Source organism: Lonchura striata, chromosome 3 (assembly GCF_050655825.1).
Source record: "Lonchura striata isolate lonStrDom1 chromosome 3, ASM5065582v1, whole genome shotgun sequence".
Lineage (NCBI taxonomy): Eukaryota > Metazoa > Chordata > Aves > Passeriformes > Estrildidae > Lonchura > Lonchura striata.
Window position 1 is genome coordinate 58,226,873 of NC_140705.1, and position 20,381 is coordinate 58,247,253.

Genomic DNA, 20,381 nt, shown 5'->3' on the forward strand with positions numbered 1-20,381 from the left:
AATCTAGTTCCAACTCCCCCTGCTGCAGAGAAGGACACCTTTCATTAGAGCAGATTGTTTAGAGATCCATAAACACTTCCAGAGTTTCTCTAGGAAACCTGTTTCAGTGTCTGACCACCCACACAGTAAAGAATTTTTCCCTAATATCTAATGCAAATCTTTCTCCTAACTTTGAAGCCATTTCCACTTGTCCTGTCACTACACAGATTATTGTTCAAGAAGAAGGACTACAGCGCAGTACTCCCAGTCAGTTATTTACTTACCAAAGAGAGAAAAAAACCACCCTAGATAATTCCACAAAAATATTAGTCTATTTCTTGAAAGCTTGTCTTTCTTTACTGTGGCATCAGGAATATTTTGCTGACAGTGAGCTAGTTTGACAACAGCAGAATAAATCCAGCCAAAAGAAAAATTTCCATTGAAATGAAAAGGAAGTGATGGCCCTTTTGACACTACAGGCAATTACCGATAAGAGCCTTTAGGTAAGATTCAGGAATACAGCATGACAATGGATTCAGTACACTGTTTTACACAAACCCAGGAGGACTTGCCCTTTGTTGAATCAACAATTTAAAGAAGCACACACTAGAAAACTTGCAAAATGAGTATGAGAAGCACTCAGGATGATAAATAGGAAGGCCAGATTTGCCAACCAAGTTGAGAATAATCATTTATTTTCACATTTACAAGACAAATATGAATACTATTTACAAATATATACAAATATTAAAATTTCCTTGTAATTTCAAAAAAAAGTCAAAGTATTTTTTAGCAGTACAGCCAATATACAGTACTTTTTTTTTGAACTTAGAAGAGGTTCAATAAATGAAAGAAGAAATTAAGAGCAATTTCAGATTCACATAAGAGAAGCCATCAGAGAAAGTGTTATTATGAATGTCCACATTTTAAAATCAAAGGTAAAGCTTCAAAAAACCATAAAATCTAGTCTCCCTCACATTTTCACATTAAAAGGGGCTTCACTCACCTCACTCGACAGCACCAGAAATGCTTTTAAAACCTTTCTGAGCAGAATGATAAATTAACAGGAATAACAGAATTAACCATTTTCATGAATATGAATAGCAGAAAGCATTCTCTTCATGGATGACTTGAAAAACTTTTATGGGACATTTGTCAGTTTGTACTGGGGGGATGGATCACAATCTCTTTAGATTCTGTTTGCTTTTCTTAGTCCCAGGAAGTGGCCCTGGTTTAGAAGTGTGTTTCACTGGTTTGCTGCTCACACAGTCACTGGAGCTGTGGTAGCTGCACATGCACTTAGTGCAAAAGTCAAAGCCACAGCTTTCACGATTGCACGTTGCTCTTTGGAGGTAGGAGTCATACTTGGCAGGTGAGCCACAGCGATGGCAGGCTTTAAGGCTTTCAGTGTTTTTCAAGTTCCTAGCAGCCTGTTGGGAAAAGCACACAGAAAATCATGAGTAGAGGGTAAATACACTCTCCAAACATTTCCTGATATTATCTTAGTGCCACAAACATATTATAACTTCTAATATAAGGAGATAAATTAAAAACTTAGCCTAATTCTTGTTGCATAAAATTCTGATGGAATTCAGAACAGGAATAATCAGGATATAATTGCAGGTATTTTGAACTTGAATAGAGGTAACCAATTTTAAATTCTTTAAATTTAAAAGTTAAAGCACAGGCTAAATCAAGAGCAGTAAGGATAACAGCCTTCCTGAATCTTCCAAACCTCATTCAAGGATGGTGACGTAGTTGTGTATAGATGCATATATCAGGAATTAAATTTTATGACTGCTACTGAACAGTTGTACCTTTACCCTCCTAATGCTACAAAGTTCTATAAAGTAGTATTACAGCATCTTGATTATACTTTCCAGTGACCTATCACCATCTTCTCTTATTGCATCAATTTGCAGAATAAGACTTGAGCATAAAACCTTTTTCTAGTTAGGAAAATCTTTTGCTTAATAGCAAGAAAAAACTTTTGATAAGCATTTTTAAAAGTTTTTTAAGATACAGGTGCAGGCCTACATTGCAAGTATGTAGAAAAAAAACCAGCTTTAAAATAACAAGGTGAAGGGTTAAAAAAGTAATTTCAAATACCCCACAGAAAATTTGTTTTCCTAATTGTCCATCAGTTTTGAAACAAAGTTGACAGTTTTTGTGATATTGCTTATCTGGAAAATATGTGATTCATTATAATAAACCCACGGAAAACAACAGGAAATTACTAAATTTTTTCCTATCTGACAAGAAAAAATTTAAGCAAAAAAAAAATTCACTAAATGAAATTCTTAAGAAGGAAAAAGAAAGGTTGTAGGACATCCCAGTATATCAATATTCTCTCCACCAGCTTCTGACAGTGTCTTAAAATAGGCACACTAAGCAAAATTTGGCAGCTATACTAATAAGAATTACAAATACTTGAAACTGGAGATGCTACTTTCAAAAATACCCTCTACAAGGTGATTGTTTGCCAGACAACATGAGAGCAATTAAAGATCAGTGGAAATCACCACTTACCTCAGAAAACTCTGTGAGTCTGCTGTGATTCCTAGATGCTTTGGGTCTGGTGCTTTTTTTGTTCAAGTATTTTGGTGGGGTTGCTTTCTGAATGGAAGCTAAGGACACTCTGTAGAGAACGTACTCTCTTGTTGCAACATTTTCTGGCGCTTTAGTGACATTCTAATGAAAAGAAAAACAAAGACTTAAATTTGGGAAGAGAACTTACCTAAAATACAGTTTTTTGTTTAATAGATGTAAATAATGATTTTAGATTCTTCTTCCCAGTTTCCAATAATAAAGCATCACACCAAGAAGTGCTACTGATTTTACCATAACTTGCACAGTCACTTCTGTTAAAAATGCATAGAACACCTCCCTAGTCCTTGGTCAAAAACCAACCATCTTTTATTACGTAATTCTGCTTTCATATTAACACAGTCATTTAGGCAGAGCATGTAACTTATTCATCACAAGCTTTTAAAGAAAATCAGTACTTCCAATTCTTTATGGTGAACAGGAATGCTTGAAGCTTTCTTTGGGAAAAAAAAACTCTATCCACCAATTTTTCAAGTTTCCAGTTCAAGTTAAAAAAAAGCATACAATAGCATGGAAGAAATCAAACTTTATGGGATGAATATTCAATACAAATGTTTCACCCAACAGCATTGTAAAATACCACATAAAACTTAAACTGGTTAACAACCTTATCCTGTGGTATATCCTAAGCCTTTGTTCTGTCTCTCCATCTCTCAAGAAGGAAAAAGTTAATGTTTTAAGAGTCCTGATTTGATAAAACGCTAGTTTAGTGTGGATGGAACAAGTATTTTTATTTCACAGAACAAGGCATTAGGAATATCTCACAGTGCAAAAAGCTTTTCAGTTTCCATAGCAGACATGGTGGACTCTAGAGATTACTGCTATAAACAGAGACCCTGATTCAAAGAGCCACTTGTGGGATTTATCTCAGTCTTCCTCCCTTTGGATCAGTGGGGATGCTGAAGGAAGCAAGCCCCTGCAAGGAGACTCTAGGGCTTGCCCAGTGGGCTGTGCTGGCAATGACTTTCTATTTCCTGCCTTTCTCTGTAACACAGGATTTGTGGAAGTTTTTAAAAACATCTGCATTTCTCCTTGGGTCACCTTCTCAGTCAACCTTCCTTGGGGTCCCCCAAGTCCTGATGTAACTAGCAATGCTTGAGACAAGGTATCCTAACAGGACAAACTCAGACACTCCTGTGACAGATTTCAATCCAAGAAACTTTTCTGTGGTCACTTGAGTGTAGGAAGAGACTTGAAATAGCAGAAAACCACTGATGGTTCAATGCAGAAACTTACAGAAAGGTTTTTCACAGCTCTGCTATACATTTGGAAAATCCATTTATCTTCTTGTAGAATCTTCTGCCATGTTGTGCTGACTTTGGCAAAACTGCAACAACAATACAAACACATCAGTTGCCTCCTAGGAAAGAGATTTATTAAATAGCAAGAAAAACTGTAACCTGTTTCTTTTACATCAAGATAGAAGATGTTCACAGTTGCTGTCTTTAATTTGCCTTTTAGGGAAAAGAGAAATTCTCCATATGTATCATGGCTTACATTGGCAGTTCATGTTTTAATATATAAACACATAATAGTAAACCTTGAGTAAATGTCACAAGCTCTATATCTAAAACATTAAGGCATCTGTTTAGGTTTTTTTCCTTTCCCAGTGAAATACAATGATATCAATATACTTACTTTACTAAATCCATCTCGCTGAGATGCCTTAAAATGTTTGCTAATATATGCTTCAGGTCCTTTTGGAAGAGTTCAGCAAGAATGTCTATTCTATCCAGCCCCATTTTCTTTCCAATCAAGTTACAAAGTTCAACTTTTCCCCTAGAAACAATTCTGTCTACAGCAGCCCAAGACTTGAGATTTCTTTTACCATTTTTTTTCAAAGTTGAGCAAACCACTTCTTCATAATGGATTATTGGCAACAGTGTCTTCTTTGAAAACTGTTTTTGGTTTTGGTTCTTCATAAGACAATGATTTGGTGTACCACAGAGATTCCCAGCCAAAGGTAAACTATCCTCATGTTCTATTGCATCTGCATAGTGAGTACTTAACATAGAAGAATAACCACTGTCCTCATGAAGTTTACTGCTTTCCATTGCCTCTATTTCACAGATACCTTCACCAAGTCTCTGGATTACTTGGTTATTTTCTTTGTTATGTATGGGTCTTTCTGCATCTTCAAGATCTGTATTTCTGGTGGCTGCATGGTATGAGTCACTAAGGAGCATTTTCTGATGTTCTCCTGCAGAGCTTTTACAAAAGCATTCCTCATAATTCAAGGGGCAGGATTTTTCCAGTCTTGCTTTCTCCGCAGCACTTTTCAGTGGTGCAAACCCAGCATGAAGAGATGTGCAATCAAAATCACATTTCATTTTGCAAGAGCGGTTAAGGTTCGATTTCATTTTGTTGTTTGTATTCTGCAAGAGACAAGGGCAGTATGAAAACACATCATACACTAGATCACTAATTCTTTTTCTTATAAGGATTCTTATCATGCTTCCCTTCTGCTTTATGAATTTTATGCATTTATCTGACTCACCTTCTGGTGTCTAAAATACAACCAATGGAACTAAGCACTTGAATAGCCACTAATTAAATCTATGTAAGATCTTCCCAAAAACTAGGTTTATGCTGCATGTAACTAAGGAAAGAAACCTGACTGAGTGATTTGGTCACCATTTCACCAGCATAGATGAGACACACCAGTGCTTCCACTTCCTACCATAAAGGTAGTAACATAGTCAAGACACTTGAGGTCCCTGCAAGGGACACCAGTGGCAGAGGGTCCATGAGTGACCGCAGGCCTGTGCAGGCCAGAGAAGCCTGAAGTTTGCATCCAAGACCAGAAGCAATGCTGCTGCTGCTGAAGCCAGATATCTGGCATTTTTGAGAAGGGAGGAGGCTGGGTGGCACAGGAAAAGCTTGAGTGCTCACATGTGTGAGTAAAATACAAAGGAAAGAAGCCATACTTAAACAATGGTCAGGGAAATAAAGGTTTAAGCATGATTTAGAGAGGGTGGGAGATGGATAGATATCATAGGGGAACTGAGCTTTTCTTGCCCTGTTCCATTCCCCTCCCCCGCGAAATGTGGTGCTATCTATATTAACAATTGCGGGGGGATGGGCGAGAGCTGAAGGGGAGAAGGAGGTCATCTCTCCCCAGTTGAATCTAAAGGGAAAATAAGTTTCAACATGCTTTGCAATCCGTAGGAAATAAAAGACCCCGATTTGAGTAAGCATTTTAAAGTATTTAAGCACTTCCAGAAGTTTTGGAAAGAGCCAAGAGAAAAATGTACCCATGAACGACTTAGAGAAAAACTTCCCTCTTTGTACCTAGGTTCGGTGGGAGAAAGGAGCAAGAAGGCTCATGGCTTTGTATCGTGTAAGTTGGGAGATGAGGTGCAAAGCCCTTCCTAAGCCTCCTTGTCCCCTTCCCTGCGAACGGCGGGAGAAGCTTCTGGGCTGAAATCCTGATGATTTAGAAAATGTCCCCAAATCACATTTCGGTGCACCAGGGCCTGCCCCGACCCCCGAAGGCGCGGGCTCAGCCGCGGGGCCCCGCGGCGCTGTCAGGCTTCTCCCGCCCAGCGCTCAAGATGGCCCGGGTCGGTGCAGGTAGACCGGGTCCCGGTTCCGCTGTGCTGAGCACTACGGCCCCGGAAACTTTACCCATCGCCTTCGGGGGCCTCCCGCAATGGAGGATTTCCCCCGCAATAGAGGATTCCCCCTAAATCCTTGGTGGCGGGGCGGGCAGGAGCGCGCCGGGGGGATGCTCTTCTGACGGCGTGGCCGGCGGGCGGGAGGCAGCGCGGCGCGGCGCCTCCCCGCTCGCCGCTGCCCGCCGGCGGGAGCTGGGCTGCGATCCCTACCCCGGCCGGCTCCGGCCCCGCCAGTGCGGCGAGCAGCCGGGACCACCGCACACGCGGCTCGTTGGCGGGATCGGGGCGCTCCCCGACCGCCAGTGCGCCACCGTCCCGTCCCATCCCGTCCCGCCGGCGGGATAGCTGCGGGGCTACGCTAGGAGAGCAGTGGGACCGGGCGGCCACCAGGAATCCCCTTCCCCCCGTCCGTCTGGTACCGCCGCTAGCATCCGCACGGTACCGCCGCCAGCATCCGCACGGTCCCGCCACTACGTACGCCGGCAGCTCCCGCCACCCCAGCCAAAAAGCCCTGAGCGCGGAGCCCCGCTGCCCCCAAGCCGGCCCGAGAGCGGAGCCCTGGCCGTGGAGCCCCGCGGCCGCAGAGCGGCTCCCGGCGGGGCTCGCTGCCCGCGCCGCGCTCACCTGCAGGGCCGCGCCGGCGCCGCCGCGGGCAGTGAATGAGTCCCGCTCGCGCCGGCCGCTTTTTAAAAACTTTAAATTTGGTGTCCAAAACCGCGGCAGCCAATGGCGAGGCGCCGGGGCGCGTAGCGCGGCCAATGGGCGGCGGGCAGGCGGCGGGGGCCAATCCGCGGCGCGGCGGGCGGGGCCGGCCCGTCCCTCGCTTTCCCTCCTCGGCCGCCAGGGAGGGACGCGAGTGGCGCGGCCGCGGCTCCCGCGCACGGCCGCGGCTCCCGCGCACGGCCGCTCCCGCCCGCCCCTTCCTCCCGCCCTGCGGCCCCGCACCGCGCCCGGGGCCGGAGGAGCCCCCGGCTGCCCCTCCCGGCACTGACACGCGCCTAAGCCCAGCTTGGCGCCCAGCTGCATCTGGCTCTGCTGGTTTAAATGGACGCGCCTAGGATACCCACATCACCCCGGCACGCACCGAACGTGCAAAGCTCCTCTACCGGGAAAGAATTCTCACTCGCACTTTAGATATTCAAGAACTGCCCGGATGCAATCCTGTGCCATGTGCTCTAGGATGACCAGGCTTAAGGAGGGATGTTGGACTGCATGACCCACTGTGGTTCCTTCTAACTTGACCCAGGCTACTCCCCATAAAATAATTGTATTTATTTTACATAACCAGTGGTTGCAAAGTGAGCCAGAGAACTCCCGGGAGCTAGGCTGACTGGACACCAGTGCAGGAATCCCCACCACTGCTGGAAAGGCAATCTGCTCACAGCTCAAGGAGGTTGCATTTGCAGAGACAACATCCCTTGCATTAAAGTTAACACAGAGCAAGCAGGGGACTTCAAGTCTCTACACAGTAAATCTTGACATGATGGGCCAAGGACAGTGAAGTCCACCTATGTACAGCACTGTCAGACACTAGGTTTGGAATACCTCTGTCAGCCTCCTGCGAGAACTGCACAATGTCTGTTTTTTCTCACACTGGTCAAAGCCTGGTCACTTGCAAGGCAGTAACACATTTAGTGTTTGTTCAAGAGCCAGATGAGAATGTCTGCCCAGACAGAGTACAAACTGGAAGATTAGGGAAGGTCTAGGATGACGAAGACCCAAACAATTACCTAAGTTTCATGTAGAAGTCCAGTGTGCAGACCTGGTCAATGGCCCTTATTTGCTTGGAAGAATATGAAGCTGAACAGCAAACTTCATCTATCACTTGGCATAAGAAGATCTGGCTTTTAAAATCATGTATGTAGGACTGTCACAAGTGCTCTTCAGCATTCCATTTATCATACTGATCGGGTAAGAATGAAGACTTTAGTCCTAGTTTCTGCTCAAATAGGAATCTAATAATTTCACACAAAAATTGAGTCAATATTTCTTTTTACTTTTTTAATGTGACAGTTTGGAGTTATAAAACTGCTAGTAAATACAGACCTAGGACTCATGCTCATCAAAAGGAAATATGTATGCCTCATCTTATGCACACAGACATTCCTTCATCTTAAGTTAATGAATGCATCTTAAATTAAAAGACTTGGAACTTAATCATAGTTACCATGCAGAGTTTACTAGAAAAAAAATGGTAAAGGTATCAGATGTTTTAAAATGCTGTTAAATAAACAGACAAAACCAGTAAATGCTGGTCATAGCACATAACTTTTAGAAGATTAACAACTTGGGCATTCAATTAAAACCATAAAGGAGGCACTGAACTGAAGTCAACTGGACACTGAAATATCAATTGAACAATACTGTAACCATTACTTTAATTTTTGACTCAAGAACAGTAATATTTGTTCCAAAACCAATTCATATGATTCATCACTTGGCTTCCATGGCTTTTTTTCCTCGCACAAGGGATATTCCTAAACTTGTTTTGTATTTATAAATAAGGGCCAGAAGGCCTTGGAAACATGACAGAGATACACTTTGACTCCCTTTCCCATGTCACATGTAAGTGATTAATGAGTATGTGGACAGAGTGTGTAATTTATTTATCACTTTTTTCCAATCACTCAAACAAAATAGGACTTTTTGTTCTCTCAAATAAGCTATTTCACACTGTTGTGTGATGGTTAAGCCATAGTTTAAACGAAAATAGGAACTAGAAATAACTCCTTTTTTAACGCATGCATACCTTTTGAGAGTAGTGTATCAGTAGAAGTTGTTTAAAACTGCTGTTACTTCTGGTGCAATCAAGTAAACTTTTCAAAAGGACTACAGCAGCAATAATGTCTTATATGAAGATAATAAAGTCTTTTACTCAGCAAGTAAGAAAACTGTTTAATATTCATTAGGAAACAAGTTGTGATGATTTTCATGATGAGAAAAGTAGTTCCATTTTCTGGGTGGTGCTCTGAAAAGCTTTGCAGATCAAGGTCGACATGTGTTGTAAAGGCCTGAGAAAGAACAATGTTCAGGAGGAATTATTTTTTTCATTTTCTGAAATAATTTCCATTAGAGATTCATAATCAGCATATTCTCTCAGAGTTTGTATCATTTCATCTAGCATTTCTTCCCCTAGCATGAAAGACTCAACATGATGCACTGATCTGCTTATTCTGTGGTCTGTAATTCTGTCCTGCGGAAAGTTGTATGTTCTGATCTTCTCTGATCTTCCTTTAGTCCCAATCTGTTGAACAAGAAGAATCAGTTTATCATCATCTTACAAAAATGGTGAAATATTGATTAGGCATATAAAGCTATAGGTTTCTCTTCCTCACCTGACTATACAAAATTTGCTAGAGTTATATAGTACTCAGATCACTTCTACAGCTGCAATAATTGTTCTCAAACATGTAAAAGAACAATTATACTGCATCTTTTTCTAATACTATTCTGGTTCTTCATGCTGCAATCCAGTTTGTTTCACTGGATCTCTAGGATTTACCTACTACTGAAATTTTAAGTCTGGCTAATATATGGGCTTTATTGCTGCAGTAAAATGTAATGTTGTTGTTTAGAGAGCCTGGGGGACTCCACAAATTTTGCTCTCTGGAGTGGCCTAGTGGAAGGCATCTCTTCCCCATGGTAGGAGGGTTGGAGCTAGATTATTTTTAAGGTCCCTGCCAACCCAAACCATTCTGTGATTCCATTACTTTTTTTGTCTCATTTAAGTCCCTTCTGGGCTCCTGCTGTTCTATGTTTCCATTTACTACTTGCTGTTTGACAAAACTATTGAACATAAAGACACATGTTTGTATATCACAACTAAGTGAAACTTACTTGAATCTTTCGAGCATAGTTTCTCTTTTTGGTTTCTTCTTCTAATTTGGCATTGTATAGTTTAGCACACAGCATTTGCATAGCCTTCTCTTTGTTTCTAATTTGGGATCTTTCTTGCTGACATTCAGACACAATCCCTGTCAAAAATATCGTGACATTTAGCATTTAAGATTAACACATACTAAAAGAGCTCTGCAATTTCTGGAAGATTTTTTTGTATGTTATATTAGGCTGTTACATTTGGACTGGGAATGTAGAAGTCCAAGTTTATTAATAAGTAATGATACATTTTGGGAGAGATGTGTAGGCTGAGTTGTACAGGTGTTTTAAGCCATAAAACAAGAAATTTAATTAAGTGGAAATTTATTTCACCTGGATAACAGATGGATAATGAAATAAAAGATATGTGATGTGATCTGACTTATAAAAAACACCTTCATTAGTCATAAATTTTGGCTACAGTTCCAGAAAACACAGGATTTAAAGAATAGTAAAATACATAAGCAAGAGAGTGCTTAGCATATGGTCAGAATATAAAAAAGTGGGCACTATTTTATTTAAAAAAATAGAACAGTGTTCTTTGTCATCCCAAAACACACAATTAAAGGTAAGAAATGAAAAGCCCAAAAAAGGAGCAGGAAGAAGAAATACAGTACGAACTATGTTGTTATTTGGACTTGTTAAGTAGCTCTGGTAATATTAGAGGATGATTTTATAAGATTACATAGTATTACTTTCTGAAAAGACTTATTTATAAACAACATTTTGGATCGCAGTGAAGGTTTATAAAAAGATTTAGGATGAGAGAAATAGAAGAAGCAACAGGACAATTTTAAGGGAAGAGAGATCAGAGAAATAAAGAAGGGAAAGGTGGAACAGAAAAAAGTCAGGAGCTAATGTCCCCTGTTAACTTTGTATAAGTGCAAAAAATTTGCAACATACTTTAAGATTTCTATAAGACATCCTAATAACAGCCATCAGCAAAACCTAAGATCAATTGCTGGTTTTAGTTTGTTGTGTTTTTATCCAAACATACAGGCAATGCAAAACATTTTTAATCTGGGGTATCTTTCTGTCACCATATAGTGAACAGAATTTTAACCTCTCCACTGTTTGCGGTCTGCTTTACTAGAGTGCTGCAACAAGTGCAGAATGGATTGATGTTTTAAACAGATACAAAGAATTGTGTGGCAAAAATCTGGATACATGGATAAAGAGGGCTTGGGATTACCCTGAAACTGTGTAAAGTAAAGCCTGATGAATATTTGTGGTAGAGAAGAGGAAAAGTTAAAATGCAATGAAAGTCAAGAAGGCTGTTGTGAATTGCTCAAAGGGAAGTAAAAGGCTTAGGAATGGCAATAAAAAGCCCCCATACCAGAGTTAAAATCAGGTAGTGTTTGAGGGTGTATCTTATCCCTGCTATGTTTCCTAACCTGAGCCAGAGGGATGGGCCTCTTAATTATGTGTGTCATCTACGGGAAAGGAGCCAGCAGACGAAGGGGAGCTGGCATTCTGAGTAGACTCTGCAATTAAAAGTAATGTTTTAATATGAAAATAACACAATGTCTCTTTTGGAGACTAGTCAAGAAAATTCAGAACATTAGATTTCAACCTACTCCATTTTTCGGTTTAATTTTCATTATTTGAAAGTTTAAATATAATTTTTTGATAGAAAATGATCTGACTGCTTTTAGAGTGCCATGTTTAACAGCAAAATTATAGCTCACCAACTGAAGCCAGTAGTCTTCACTGTTAAAAACTGAAGTGATGATGCATTTTAGAGTAGTATGAATAGACATGAAAATTACATTAAACCTCTGCTCTACTGTTGCCCAGGTTTGAAAATAAAACCATTGTTTCAAAAGAAATTCTGACAGCAGTTTTGGAATGTGGATCTTGTACTAAGGAAAGAATGAAGCAGCACCTGTTGGAATGTGAACTATCCGTACAGCACTATCTGTTGTATTGACATGCTGGCCTCCAGCTCCACTAGCTCGCTTTGTTTCTATCCGTAGATCTTTTGGACTAATTTGCAGCCTCATCTGTCATGGGAGACAGGAGAAAAAGAAAAGTATTTTATGTTGCTTCTTTCTAGACAGATATCAAATATGCACAGTCAGTTTATTTTAGAAGGCACGATCATGCAAGATCAAACTTCTGAATGCTTATGGGTACTAATTCAAATCCTCTTATAAACGTATTAAGAAATCATGGTAATCAGACTTGAATGCATCACGATGGAACCCCAGAAATCAGCCAAATAGTAATTTAATGCATAACCACTGCTTAGCACTAATTTTCCTCTCTTTTGAGAGCTCTGCATTCTCTTCCAGCAGAGTCAACCAATATTTGAGCTTGATTAGATGGTTTTTAAATTAAATGGAAGACATTTCCTTTTTTGGCTTTGGAGTGGAGCAATAGTCTCTGTGAGGAAGGAGCAAGGTAAGAAAGTTCAGAAAGGAGTAACATCTTTGTCAATCTGCTACGTCAACATAAAACTAAGATCAAAACAAAGCAAGCAAATATAGCAAAACTGAATTATCATACATTTTAGAACAGGCAAGTAAGGACAGTACAAAAATGGGAAAGAGGAAGTGCTAAAAGAAGTAATCTATGAGCTTTGTAAAATGATTCCGTCTTTTGTTAGTTTGCAGAAAATGTAGTTTTCCACATGCCAGACAGTCACAGTTAATTTTCAAGTCATAGTTAAGTAAAGCCTGTTTACTTTATTGAAATTAGAAATATGAGAAAAGATAGCAATTCTTTATTTCATCCCTGTGATAAAATAACAAATATGACCTAGTTTAAAATTAAGATTAAAAAAGTCATTATGTGAAAATATCAAGAGAGACAGAAAACATTTGGCATCAAACATTGTTCCTGGTAATGTCTGTGTTGCTACTGGACATGAAATGAGTATACAGAAGCTTGGTAAGTTCAAACGAGAAAAAGAGCCAACTTTATTTCTGACCTCACAATATATAGAATTCCAAAAGTGACAGTGGATTGGAGGATGAAATTGCCACCTCTCCAACCACACTGGTCAAACCAACAGTCCATTAATTACTCCAACAAAGCAGAATGAAAAACAATCATTATTTACATGAACGGTGCATGAAAACGCCAGTAGAAATATTTAAACATCAGAAGGCATAGAAAACTTTTAAAAGAACTTTAAAACTTTCAAAAGAACTATAAAAGAAAACTTAACACTTTTACAAATCAGGGCAACATGTCTGTTATACTGAAAGAGAAATATTACCTCAGTGGGTTGGGGTAATATTGCAACAGTCATTGTGCTGGTATGAATGCGTCCTTGTTTTTCTGTCTTTGGTACCCGCTGAACACGATGCACTCCTCCTTCAAACTTCATGTATTTGTAAGCTTCAACTCCTGCTATACTGGCTACTGCATGTCTTAGGCCACCTTAAATAGAGAAGAAAAACAGTTGTAAACCTTTATAAACTGCTGGTACTATGCTGTTATACTTCAGTGCATTTACACAACACTGGCATTTGTTTCTTAAAATGATGAATTTACTATTTAAACATTTGGGCAAAATTATGCTGAAAATGCAAGAATAATCTTAAAACTGTGCATATTTACTCACACAGCAGTTCAAAAAGGAAAGGACTGTCAACTTCTGGTTTGTAGAGTCCAATTAAATTATTTTTATATACATTTTTAATACATTTTACATACACCTATATAATATTTTTCTGGAGCAAACAGAATACAGATTCCTGCACCTCTTACCAATACCTCCAGCAAAAAACTTGACAGCAACATCCTACAAGCACTGAACAGCTTGGAACTTGGAAGTCAAGTCCATAGCAATCACAGCTTTGGGACAGAGTTTGTTGCTCTACTACTTTATGACGTTCTTGATATTCCTTGTTTGCTGGTGTGCAGTATAAGTGAAGGATCAGAGAAGTGATGGCACTATAAATGAATATATCATTTATATATAAATGAATGAGTATATTTCACTCATATGTAATATATTATAAATGAATACATTTCACCCATTTTTGTTTTTAATGCAGCTCAATTCCCAAATCCCACTCTCAGCACAGTGGATGGTGTGCCATCACAGTGGATAGGAAATGACTGAAGAAGACACAGGTGGCCTTGAAAGAGTATTGCTCTTCAGGCCTTGCAATATGAAACAATAGCCGAGGAAAAGAAGAGGCTTCTCAGAAATACTGGTTTAAGCTATCTTTCAGACTAAGGAACTCAACCATAGGGACAAAACAACAGCTTTTTAAAAAAGTAAAATGAAGAGAACATGGAATCTGAAAATGCCCTGTGCAGCAGGAAAAAGTCATCCACCAGAACACAGGCCAGATTGTTCACCTTCATGGACATGTTCGTGTTCGTTCACTCATAACTTATATTAAAATATATATTGTTTTACAGCCATGCTTGTGAAAGATAGGAAGAGTAAGCTAGGCTATTTCACATCATTTTTATCCTTCTGCTTTTAAAATTCATATTGACACGTGCCTACAGTGGTTAGAATAGGATGACCACAAAACTGGTCCACATGACAGGTATTTAGATCATATTGCTTCAAACTGACTACTACCAACACAGGTTTACTGCACAGAACTGCAGCCAAATCTAATGAAATTTTGACAGACCTTTTATGTTGGCAGACATACGGTAGGCTTGTTAAATATAGTTAACTCTTGATAACTATGAATTTCCCCTTTCACATAAAATGTCCCAATCTATCCTGATATCTCATTTACTCAGAACAAGATTATGAGTTTGCGCTCATTTTTTTATGTGGCATCTTAGATCAGGGAAAAGGCCCACATGTGTGTCTCTGCCTGCCACTACAGGGTGAGAAACAGTGGATAAATAATGACATGTGAGTTTGTGCTTCAACATGTGAGCTGAATCTTTAACATGCTATTTTTGCACAGTGGCATCCCATGGGGTAGGTCAATAGTCATTTAAGAGTGGACTGTAACCTGTGTTTCATTGCAGCTTTATTTAATGAGCACCTTGTTCACACATGCTCACCTTCAGATTTCAAATTCAGAAATTCTCTGAAATAAGGGAGTTTGACATTTTAACATAGGACCTCACTTTTGCTCATGTAACTCAATAAAAATGGAATGTGGGTAGGATGTAACAACCTAATATCAACCAGCATCCTTAGCCCCACTCTTACTCAGCACAGCACAAACCATTTAAACCTGAGGGTTCAAATATCAATTTCATTGACCATGCCATGTATAGTGCCCCTATCTCCCAGTTTATCTCCAACATCTGTTTTGATAATATGTGGTTGTGCAAAATCAAAAAATAACCTGCAAGAGGCTGACAAAAGCTAGGGCTGCCTTTATTTTTCCTAAGATTTACATCCTAAATGTTAATTAAGGTGCATAAACAAACCTTCAGCAAAACAGACTTTAGAACAGACATATAACCATTAAAAAACCTAGCCCCTTCGAAGAGAAAATATGGACAGATTTATACTAGGTTAACATATTAGTTCAATTTCCCATTTAAGGCATTAATGAGAATATCTCTGAGGGTGTGGGCTCCTTGTCCAAGGACAGCTTTCACCAAAAGGGTAGCCAAGCCCAATTCCATTTTTCTTCTAATCACAGGACTGTAAGCTGAGTCAGACCTGACTTACAGCTATTCCATAACAGGACTTTTTCAGCAAAATCAGTGGAATGATCCAATTAGCACGGTGGCCTCAAAACTGCTAGAGCTGAGAAAGAAAATATATACAACTGGCTGGAAAATGAGACAAGCTATGCTTAAGCTGACTGAAACTGTGCCCTGAAGGTGAGGTGTATAGACTGCTGGGGTTTACCCAATCCAAGTCTTGCATCAATGAAAAGGCAACTCTCCTCCCCACCTCATATGTGAAAAAAAAAAAGACCCAGACCCCTCCTCTTTTCTGTTTACACCCATCTAACCTGTACAATGTTTATTCCATTTACTTTAAAAAAAAGAAATAAACAGATTTCTTTTGGCTTTGAAGCATTTGCCTGGTCATGAGTGGGGATGAGCATGACTTTGCTATTTCAGCAACAAGATGCATTCTAGTATGAAACTTCTTGTCCCTCTTGCCATGTAAACTGTAAAAACTTGGCACATGGGCTCTTAACAATACAAGAAGTTTATTCATATTAATAAATCTAGATAATAGAAAATAAGGAATTCAAGTGTGATAAATTTAAAAAAATATATATTAATTGAATCATTAGCAGTCACTCTAGAGGGGAATGAGCCACTCTAGAAGGGAGCCTGAGTTCACGTTCATGAACTTGAAATAAAATATTTTCTAAGAACTCTAAATAAAAATATTAAAACAAATATAACACTTTTGAAAATCAAATTCTAATAAATATTTTAACAGCTGTTACAGATGAGCTATATCCAAATATCCTATTCCCTTATATTATAGAGATATTATTACAAATAAATTTAAAATGTTTTATATTAAACTCCAAAATTTTTTTAAATAAAATTGATTCCTCTATGCTAATAGATCCATAATTAAAACCAGATTTTTCAATCTTCCACCATCCTAATCTATAAACAATAAAAAATTAGATAACTAAATAGAACACTGTAGCCAAATAGTTTACATAATCTTTATTTAAAAAAAAGCTAAGCTAATACATCTGTATCACTTTCTAAATTTCCTTCTGCCAAGCACTTGTCTTTCAATAGTTTTAAAATGTATAAGTGAAAGTACTAAAAGACAAATTTTCTTTGCAGCATTTTAGTATTTTAATAGTTTTTCTGAAATGGAGTTTCATGCCCAAATACAGAAGCTGAAGAGAACTGTACTTAGACATTGAAACAATATTCCACTTCTAAAATTAAGATAGTGCAAATTAGTCGCCTTTCCTTTGGAAATGAAAATATCATATTAATGAGTAATTCAACTTGAATTAGGAAGTTACAGCTTTTTCATTACTGACCTAGTTCACTGGGAAAGTATTCTAATACTTCAAATTTCCACTTTTTATAAGCAGCATATCGTTGATACATATCAAACATCTCCGAGGTGAACAGCATGGCTTCCTGCCCTCCAACTCCAGCAGTTACTTCCATGACAAGATCACTCTCATCTGTTTCTTCTGAAGGAATCAAAAGCAACACTATCTGTGAATACAAAAGCACCCAGCTAAGACTCCCCTCTGACACTGCTATCCACACCTGAGTCAGTGTAAAACGCCAGACACTTCTGTAACTGAGCCAGGCTGTGTTCTCCTGCCCTGAGGATGGGCTTCAGCCAGGCAAAGGTGTGCAAGGGTGATGGTGCATTGCAGGAAGGCTCCCTGCGTCTGTTCATGGTCACAGGAGCTACACAGGCCTCTCTTGAGAGCCACAAAACTTCACAGAAGTTTTCAATCCATCAAGAGCACTGTGAGGATAAACCACAGGATACATGCCTGCTCTTGCAACATAGCTGAATATCTCCGTTCTAATCAGATTCCCCTTTAATTCTATCTCAACTGCAGAGTTAAGAAGGTATGGATGTTCAGGAATACAGTCCTTCAACAACAACACAAATGTACTATTTGTTTATTAATAAAAAAAAAGCCTGATTTGCAGAAGAAAGATATACCAAAACTAAAAAATTATCAAAATTTTGCATGCTGAATCAAAATTCTGGATGATTCGCAAATGCTTTTAAATCCTCTTCCTTTACTAGCCTTAGGTGACATTTCTTTCCATAGACAACTTCTTTCGGCAGAATGAGAAATATTTACAAAAAATATTTATAAAGTGACTGCTGTGCTGTTGTTGGAGGAATAAATAATGTGACCATAACAGCTTCTACAGTAACATTAAGTTGAAACAGTATGTTTAAGATTTTTTTTTTGTGTAAAGTAACATAGACACTCTATAATGTATAAAGTAGCAGCCTAAAGTAGTTACATAGTATTATATTTTTATCAAACCCACCCGTGAGTGACAGTATGTATGTTTCCAAAGGCTAAAGAGTTGGACATCCATAAAGATACATCCAGACAAGACAAACTAGAGCACCTATTTAAAAAGATACTTTGAAACATTTTTGGGTACAAATAGGCACTTGCTTACACGATGTCTTCATAGCACCTGATTTTTTTCATTTTCCTTAGCTAACAGACACTATTTGAGGGGAGGAGAAGAACTTATCACATACATCTTGATGAGAATCATACAATGGGTTTGGGTTGGAAGCGGCCTTAAATATCACCTAGTTCCAACACCCCCAAAAAGACAATTTGGCTCTGTTAATTTAAGAATGGGAAGGAAACAGGGACTTTACTAGGGGATCTAACCTGTTGTTTCAGTTCAGCTATCTCTTCTTCACACGAAGCAATTTCTGTTTCTGCAAGCTTTCGGAAATCTTCATTCTCATCTGAAATATTTGAGTATGGTTAATCCTCAGACTTAGTGCCATTCTGAGAAAATCATGAAGAACTTACTCTACCAAAAAAAAAATAACCAGCCCAAACCAAAAGCAAATTACCACACAACCTTTCCCTCCCCCAAAACATTAAACCTGTTAGAAAATCAAATTACTAATATGCTCTGTAAAGAAGACTCTAAGTACATATTAAGTGTTTTCTAATTCTGTGCAGGTATAAGACATGAGAAAAATCTGAAATAAAAGAATTTGTGCTAAAACATCCAAAACTAAAATCCAAGCCAACCATAAAGAACAATGATTACTGTGCCGGTGGTCAAACAACAGCAACGTCTGCACAGATTGGTTATGAATTTCCATCCTCGGAGATACTCGAAACCCTGAGCAACTTGTGGGTGACCATACTTGAGCAGGACTGAATGATGTCCAAAGGTCCTTCCCACACCAGCCATTCTGTGGCTCTAAAAAACTATTTTCTGTATTTCAGGGTGGCAGGAACATAAAGGATTTAAAGAGTACAATGGCTCCAAAATTGGCACTCCTTGTTAAAAGGAATAATGCCCCCATCACGGTATGCAAAAATCAGAATACTACAGTTCTAGGGAATACTAAATCATCTAACGAATGTCAATTGATGCTGAAGTATTCCTCTTCTACATTTAGTTTTTTTAACTGTTATCAAAATGAAGTTTGATTCTCGGTAAAAAAAAAAAAAAAAAAAGCCCATTATTTGGCAGCGCTAAAAGTGTGCAGCTACTGACATACAACAGAATCAAATCAGTGTGGAGACAGCAGATCCAGGTCCTGACTTCTACAACTGCCAAAACGGAGACAGGCAGGTAGACTGGGCTGTCTTGACAGAAAGGGAAAGCTGGATTAACAAAAAAAAAAAAAAAAAAAAAACCTTCACCAAAACTTGAGAAGTTTTCTATCCCCGATTAGTTATCTTTGTTTTATATTAAACAGGTTCCAGTATCGGCACTTCCCACGCCGGTGGAAGTGCTTCTCCCACTTGCACTCGCGAACTCGGCTCGGGCAGTTTCTTTGCCGCCGCTCCGGAATGCCCGGGGGGGCGGCCGCGGGCTCCCGCGGGTGACGCGCGTGTCACCGTCGCGGCCCCGCCCGGGGACCCGCGCGCCGCTCTCCCGCCGCCGGGCCGCGCCCCGCGCGCGCAGCCGCCATCGCGGCAGGTGAACGGCGCATGCAAAGGAAGCTCCGCCCCCCGGTGCCGCTCCCGGGCGGCGCCGCGCGCCCCGCGCCGCACCTCGCGCCAGCTCCCGCGTGTCGCGCAGCTCCCGCTCCTTGTCGCGCAGCCGCCGCACGCGCGCCGCCAGCTCCGGCGCCGCGCCGCCCCCGGCCCGCGCCTCCAGCAGGCGGCGCAGGGAGGGCGCGGCGAACAGCTCCTCCAGGCCGGGCCGCGCGCCCAGCCCGCGCCGCGCCGGGAGCGCCCATCCCGCCGGCGCTGCCCGGAAGCTCCGCGGGGGCAGCGCGGCGGCTCGGTAGCCTTGCGCCGCGCGGAGGGCCCGCGAGAGCAGCCGCATGTCTGGCCGGGCCGCAGCGCGGCCGCTCTCCTGTCGCCCGGCAGTCGCTGGCGTTCCGGAGACGCCCGAGCGCGCTTGGCAGCCTCCCTTCCGCGTTTCCGGAAGTTGCCGAAGCGTCTCGGCGCTGGCTTTGGGCGCAGTCGGAAATCATCGGGTCTCCGGTGGCGGAAATGGCCGAAATGGTTCGGCTTCCCTTGGCGCGCTGAATCCCGCGGCGGGGCGGGCGGGCTCTGATTGGCCAGCGCTGAGGGGGCGGGGCTCCGCCTCATGGTCCCTGCCGGGCGCTCCGAGCGCCCCCTGCAGGCCCAGGATGGAGGTTTTAGTCATTCTCAACCAAAAAAAAAAAAAAAAAAAGAAAAAAAAAAAATCAAGAAAGCGTCAAACCTCATCAAAACCTCCTTA

At 40.7% G+C, this 20,381-nt stretch overlaps 2 protein-coding genes across 2 annotated transcripts; both read right to left on the bottom strand.

Moving 5' to 3' along the window:
• Nucleotides 1–657: 657 nt before the first annotated feature.
• On the bottom strand, nt 658–6,875 carry FBXO5 (F-box protein 5). The gene is made up of 5 exons (XM_031504535.3): nt 6,828–6,875; nt 4,225–4,961; nt 3,823–3,913; nt 2,509–2,670; nt 658–1,409 (listed from the first exon to the last, which is right to left on the bottom strand). Exons 2-5 carry the CDS (start codon nt 4,944–4,946, stop codon nt 1,158–1,160), a joined length of 1,227 nt encoding a protein of 408 aa, XP_031360395.1. The 5' UTR covers nt 4,947–4,961; nt 6,828–6,875; the 3' UTR covers nt 658–1,157.
• A 1,314-nt stretch (nt 6,876–8,189) lies between these two features.
• MTRF1L (mitochondrial translation release factor 1 like) lies at nt 8,190–20,076 on the bottom strand. The gene is made up of 7 exons (XM_031504362.3): nt 19,703–20,076; nt 18,350–18,429; nt 16,997–17,180; nt 13,303–13,466; nt 11,965–12,082; nt 10,041–10,177; nt 8,190–9,447 (listed from the first exon to the last, which is right to left on the bottom strand). Exons 1-7 carry the CDS (start codon nt 19,977–19,979, stop codon nt 9,232–9,234), a joined length of 1,176 nt encoding a protein of 391 aa, XP_031360222.1. The 5' UTR covers nt 19,980–20,076; the 3' UTR covers nt 8,190–9,231.
• Between the last annotated feature and the right edge of the window lie 305 nt (nt 20,077–20,381).

Bases quoted from the DNA above. Each gene is read 5' to 3' on its own strand.
- FBXO5 (XM_031504535.3), bottom strand. From the start codon at position 4,946: ATGAAATCGAACCTTAACCGCTCTTGCAAAATGAAATGTGATTTTGAT. The intron at 3,914-4,224 runs GTAAGTATATTG...TTGTTGTTGCAG, and splicing joins AGCGAGATGGATTTAGTAAA to TTTTGCCAAAGTCAGCACAA. The intron at 1,410-2,508 runs GTAAGTGGTGAT...TTTTCCCAACAG, and splicing joins GACTCACAGAGTTTTCTGAG to GCTGCTAGGAACTTGAAAAA.
- MTRF1L (XM_031504362.3), bottom strand. From the start codon at position 19,979: ATGCGGCTGCTCTCGCGGGCCCTCCGCGCGGCGCAAGGCTACCGAGCC. The intron at 13,467-16,996 runs GTCAGTAATGAA...TCTCTATTTAAG, and splicing joins ATACTTTCCCAGTGAACTAG to GTGGCCTAAGACATGCAGTA. The intron at 12,083-13,302 runs GTAATATTTCTC...CTCCCATGACAG, and splicing joins TATTACCCCAACCCACTGAG to ATGAGGCTGCAAATTAGTCC.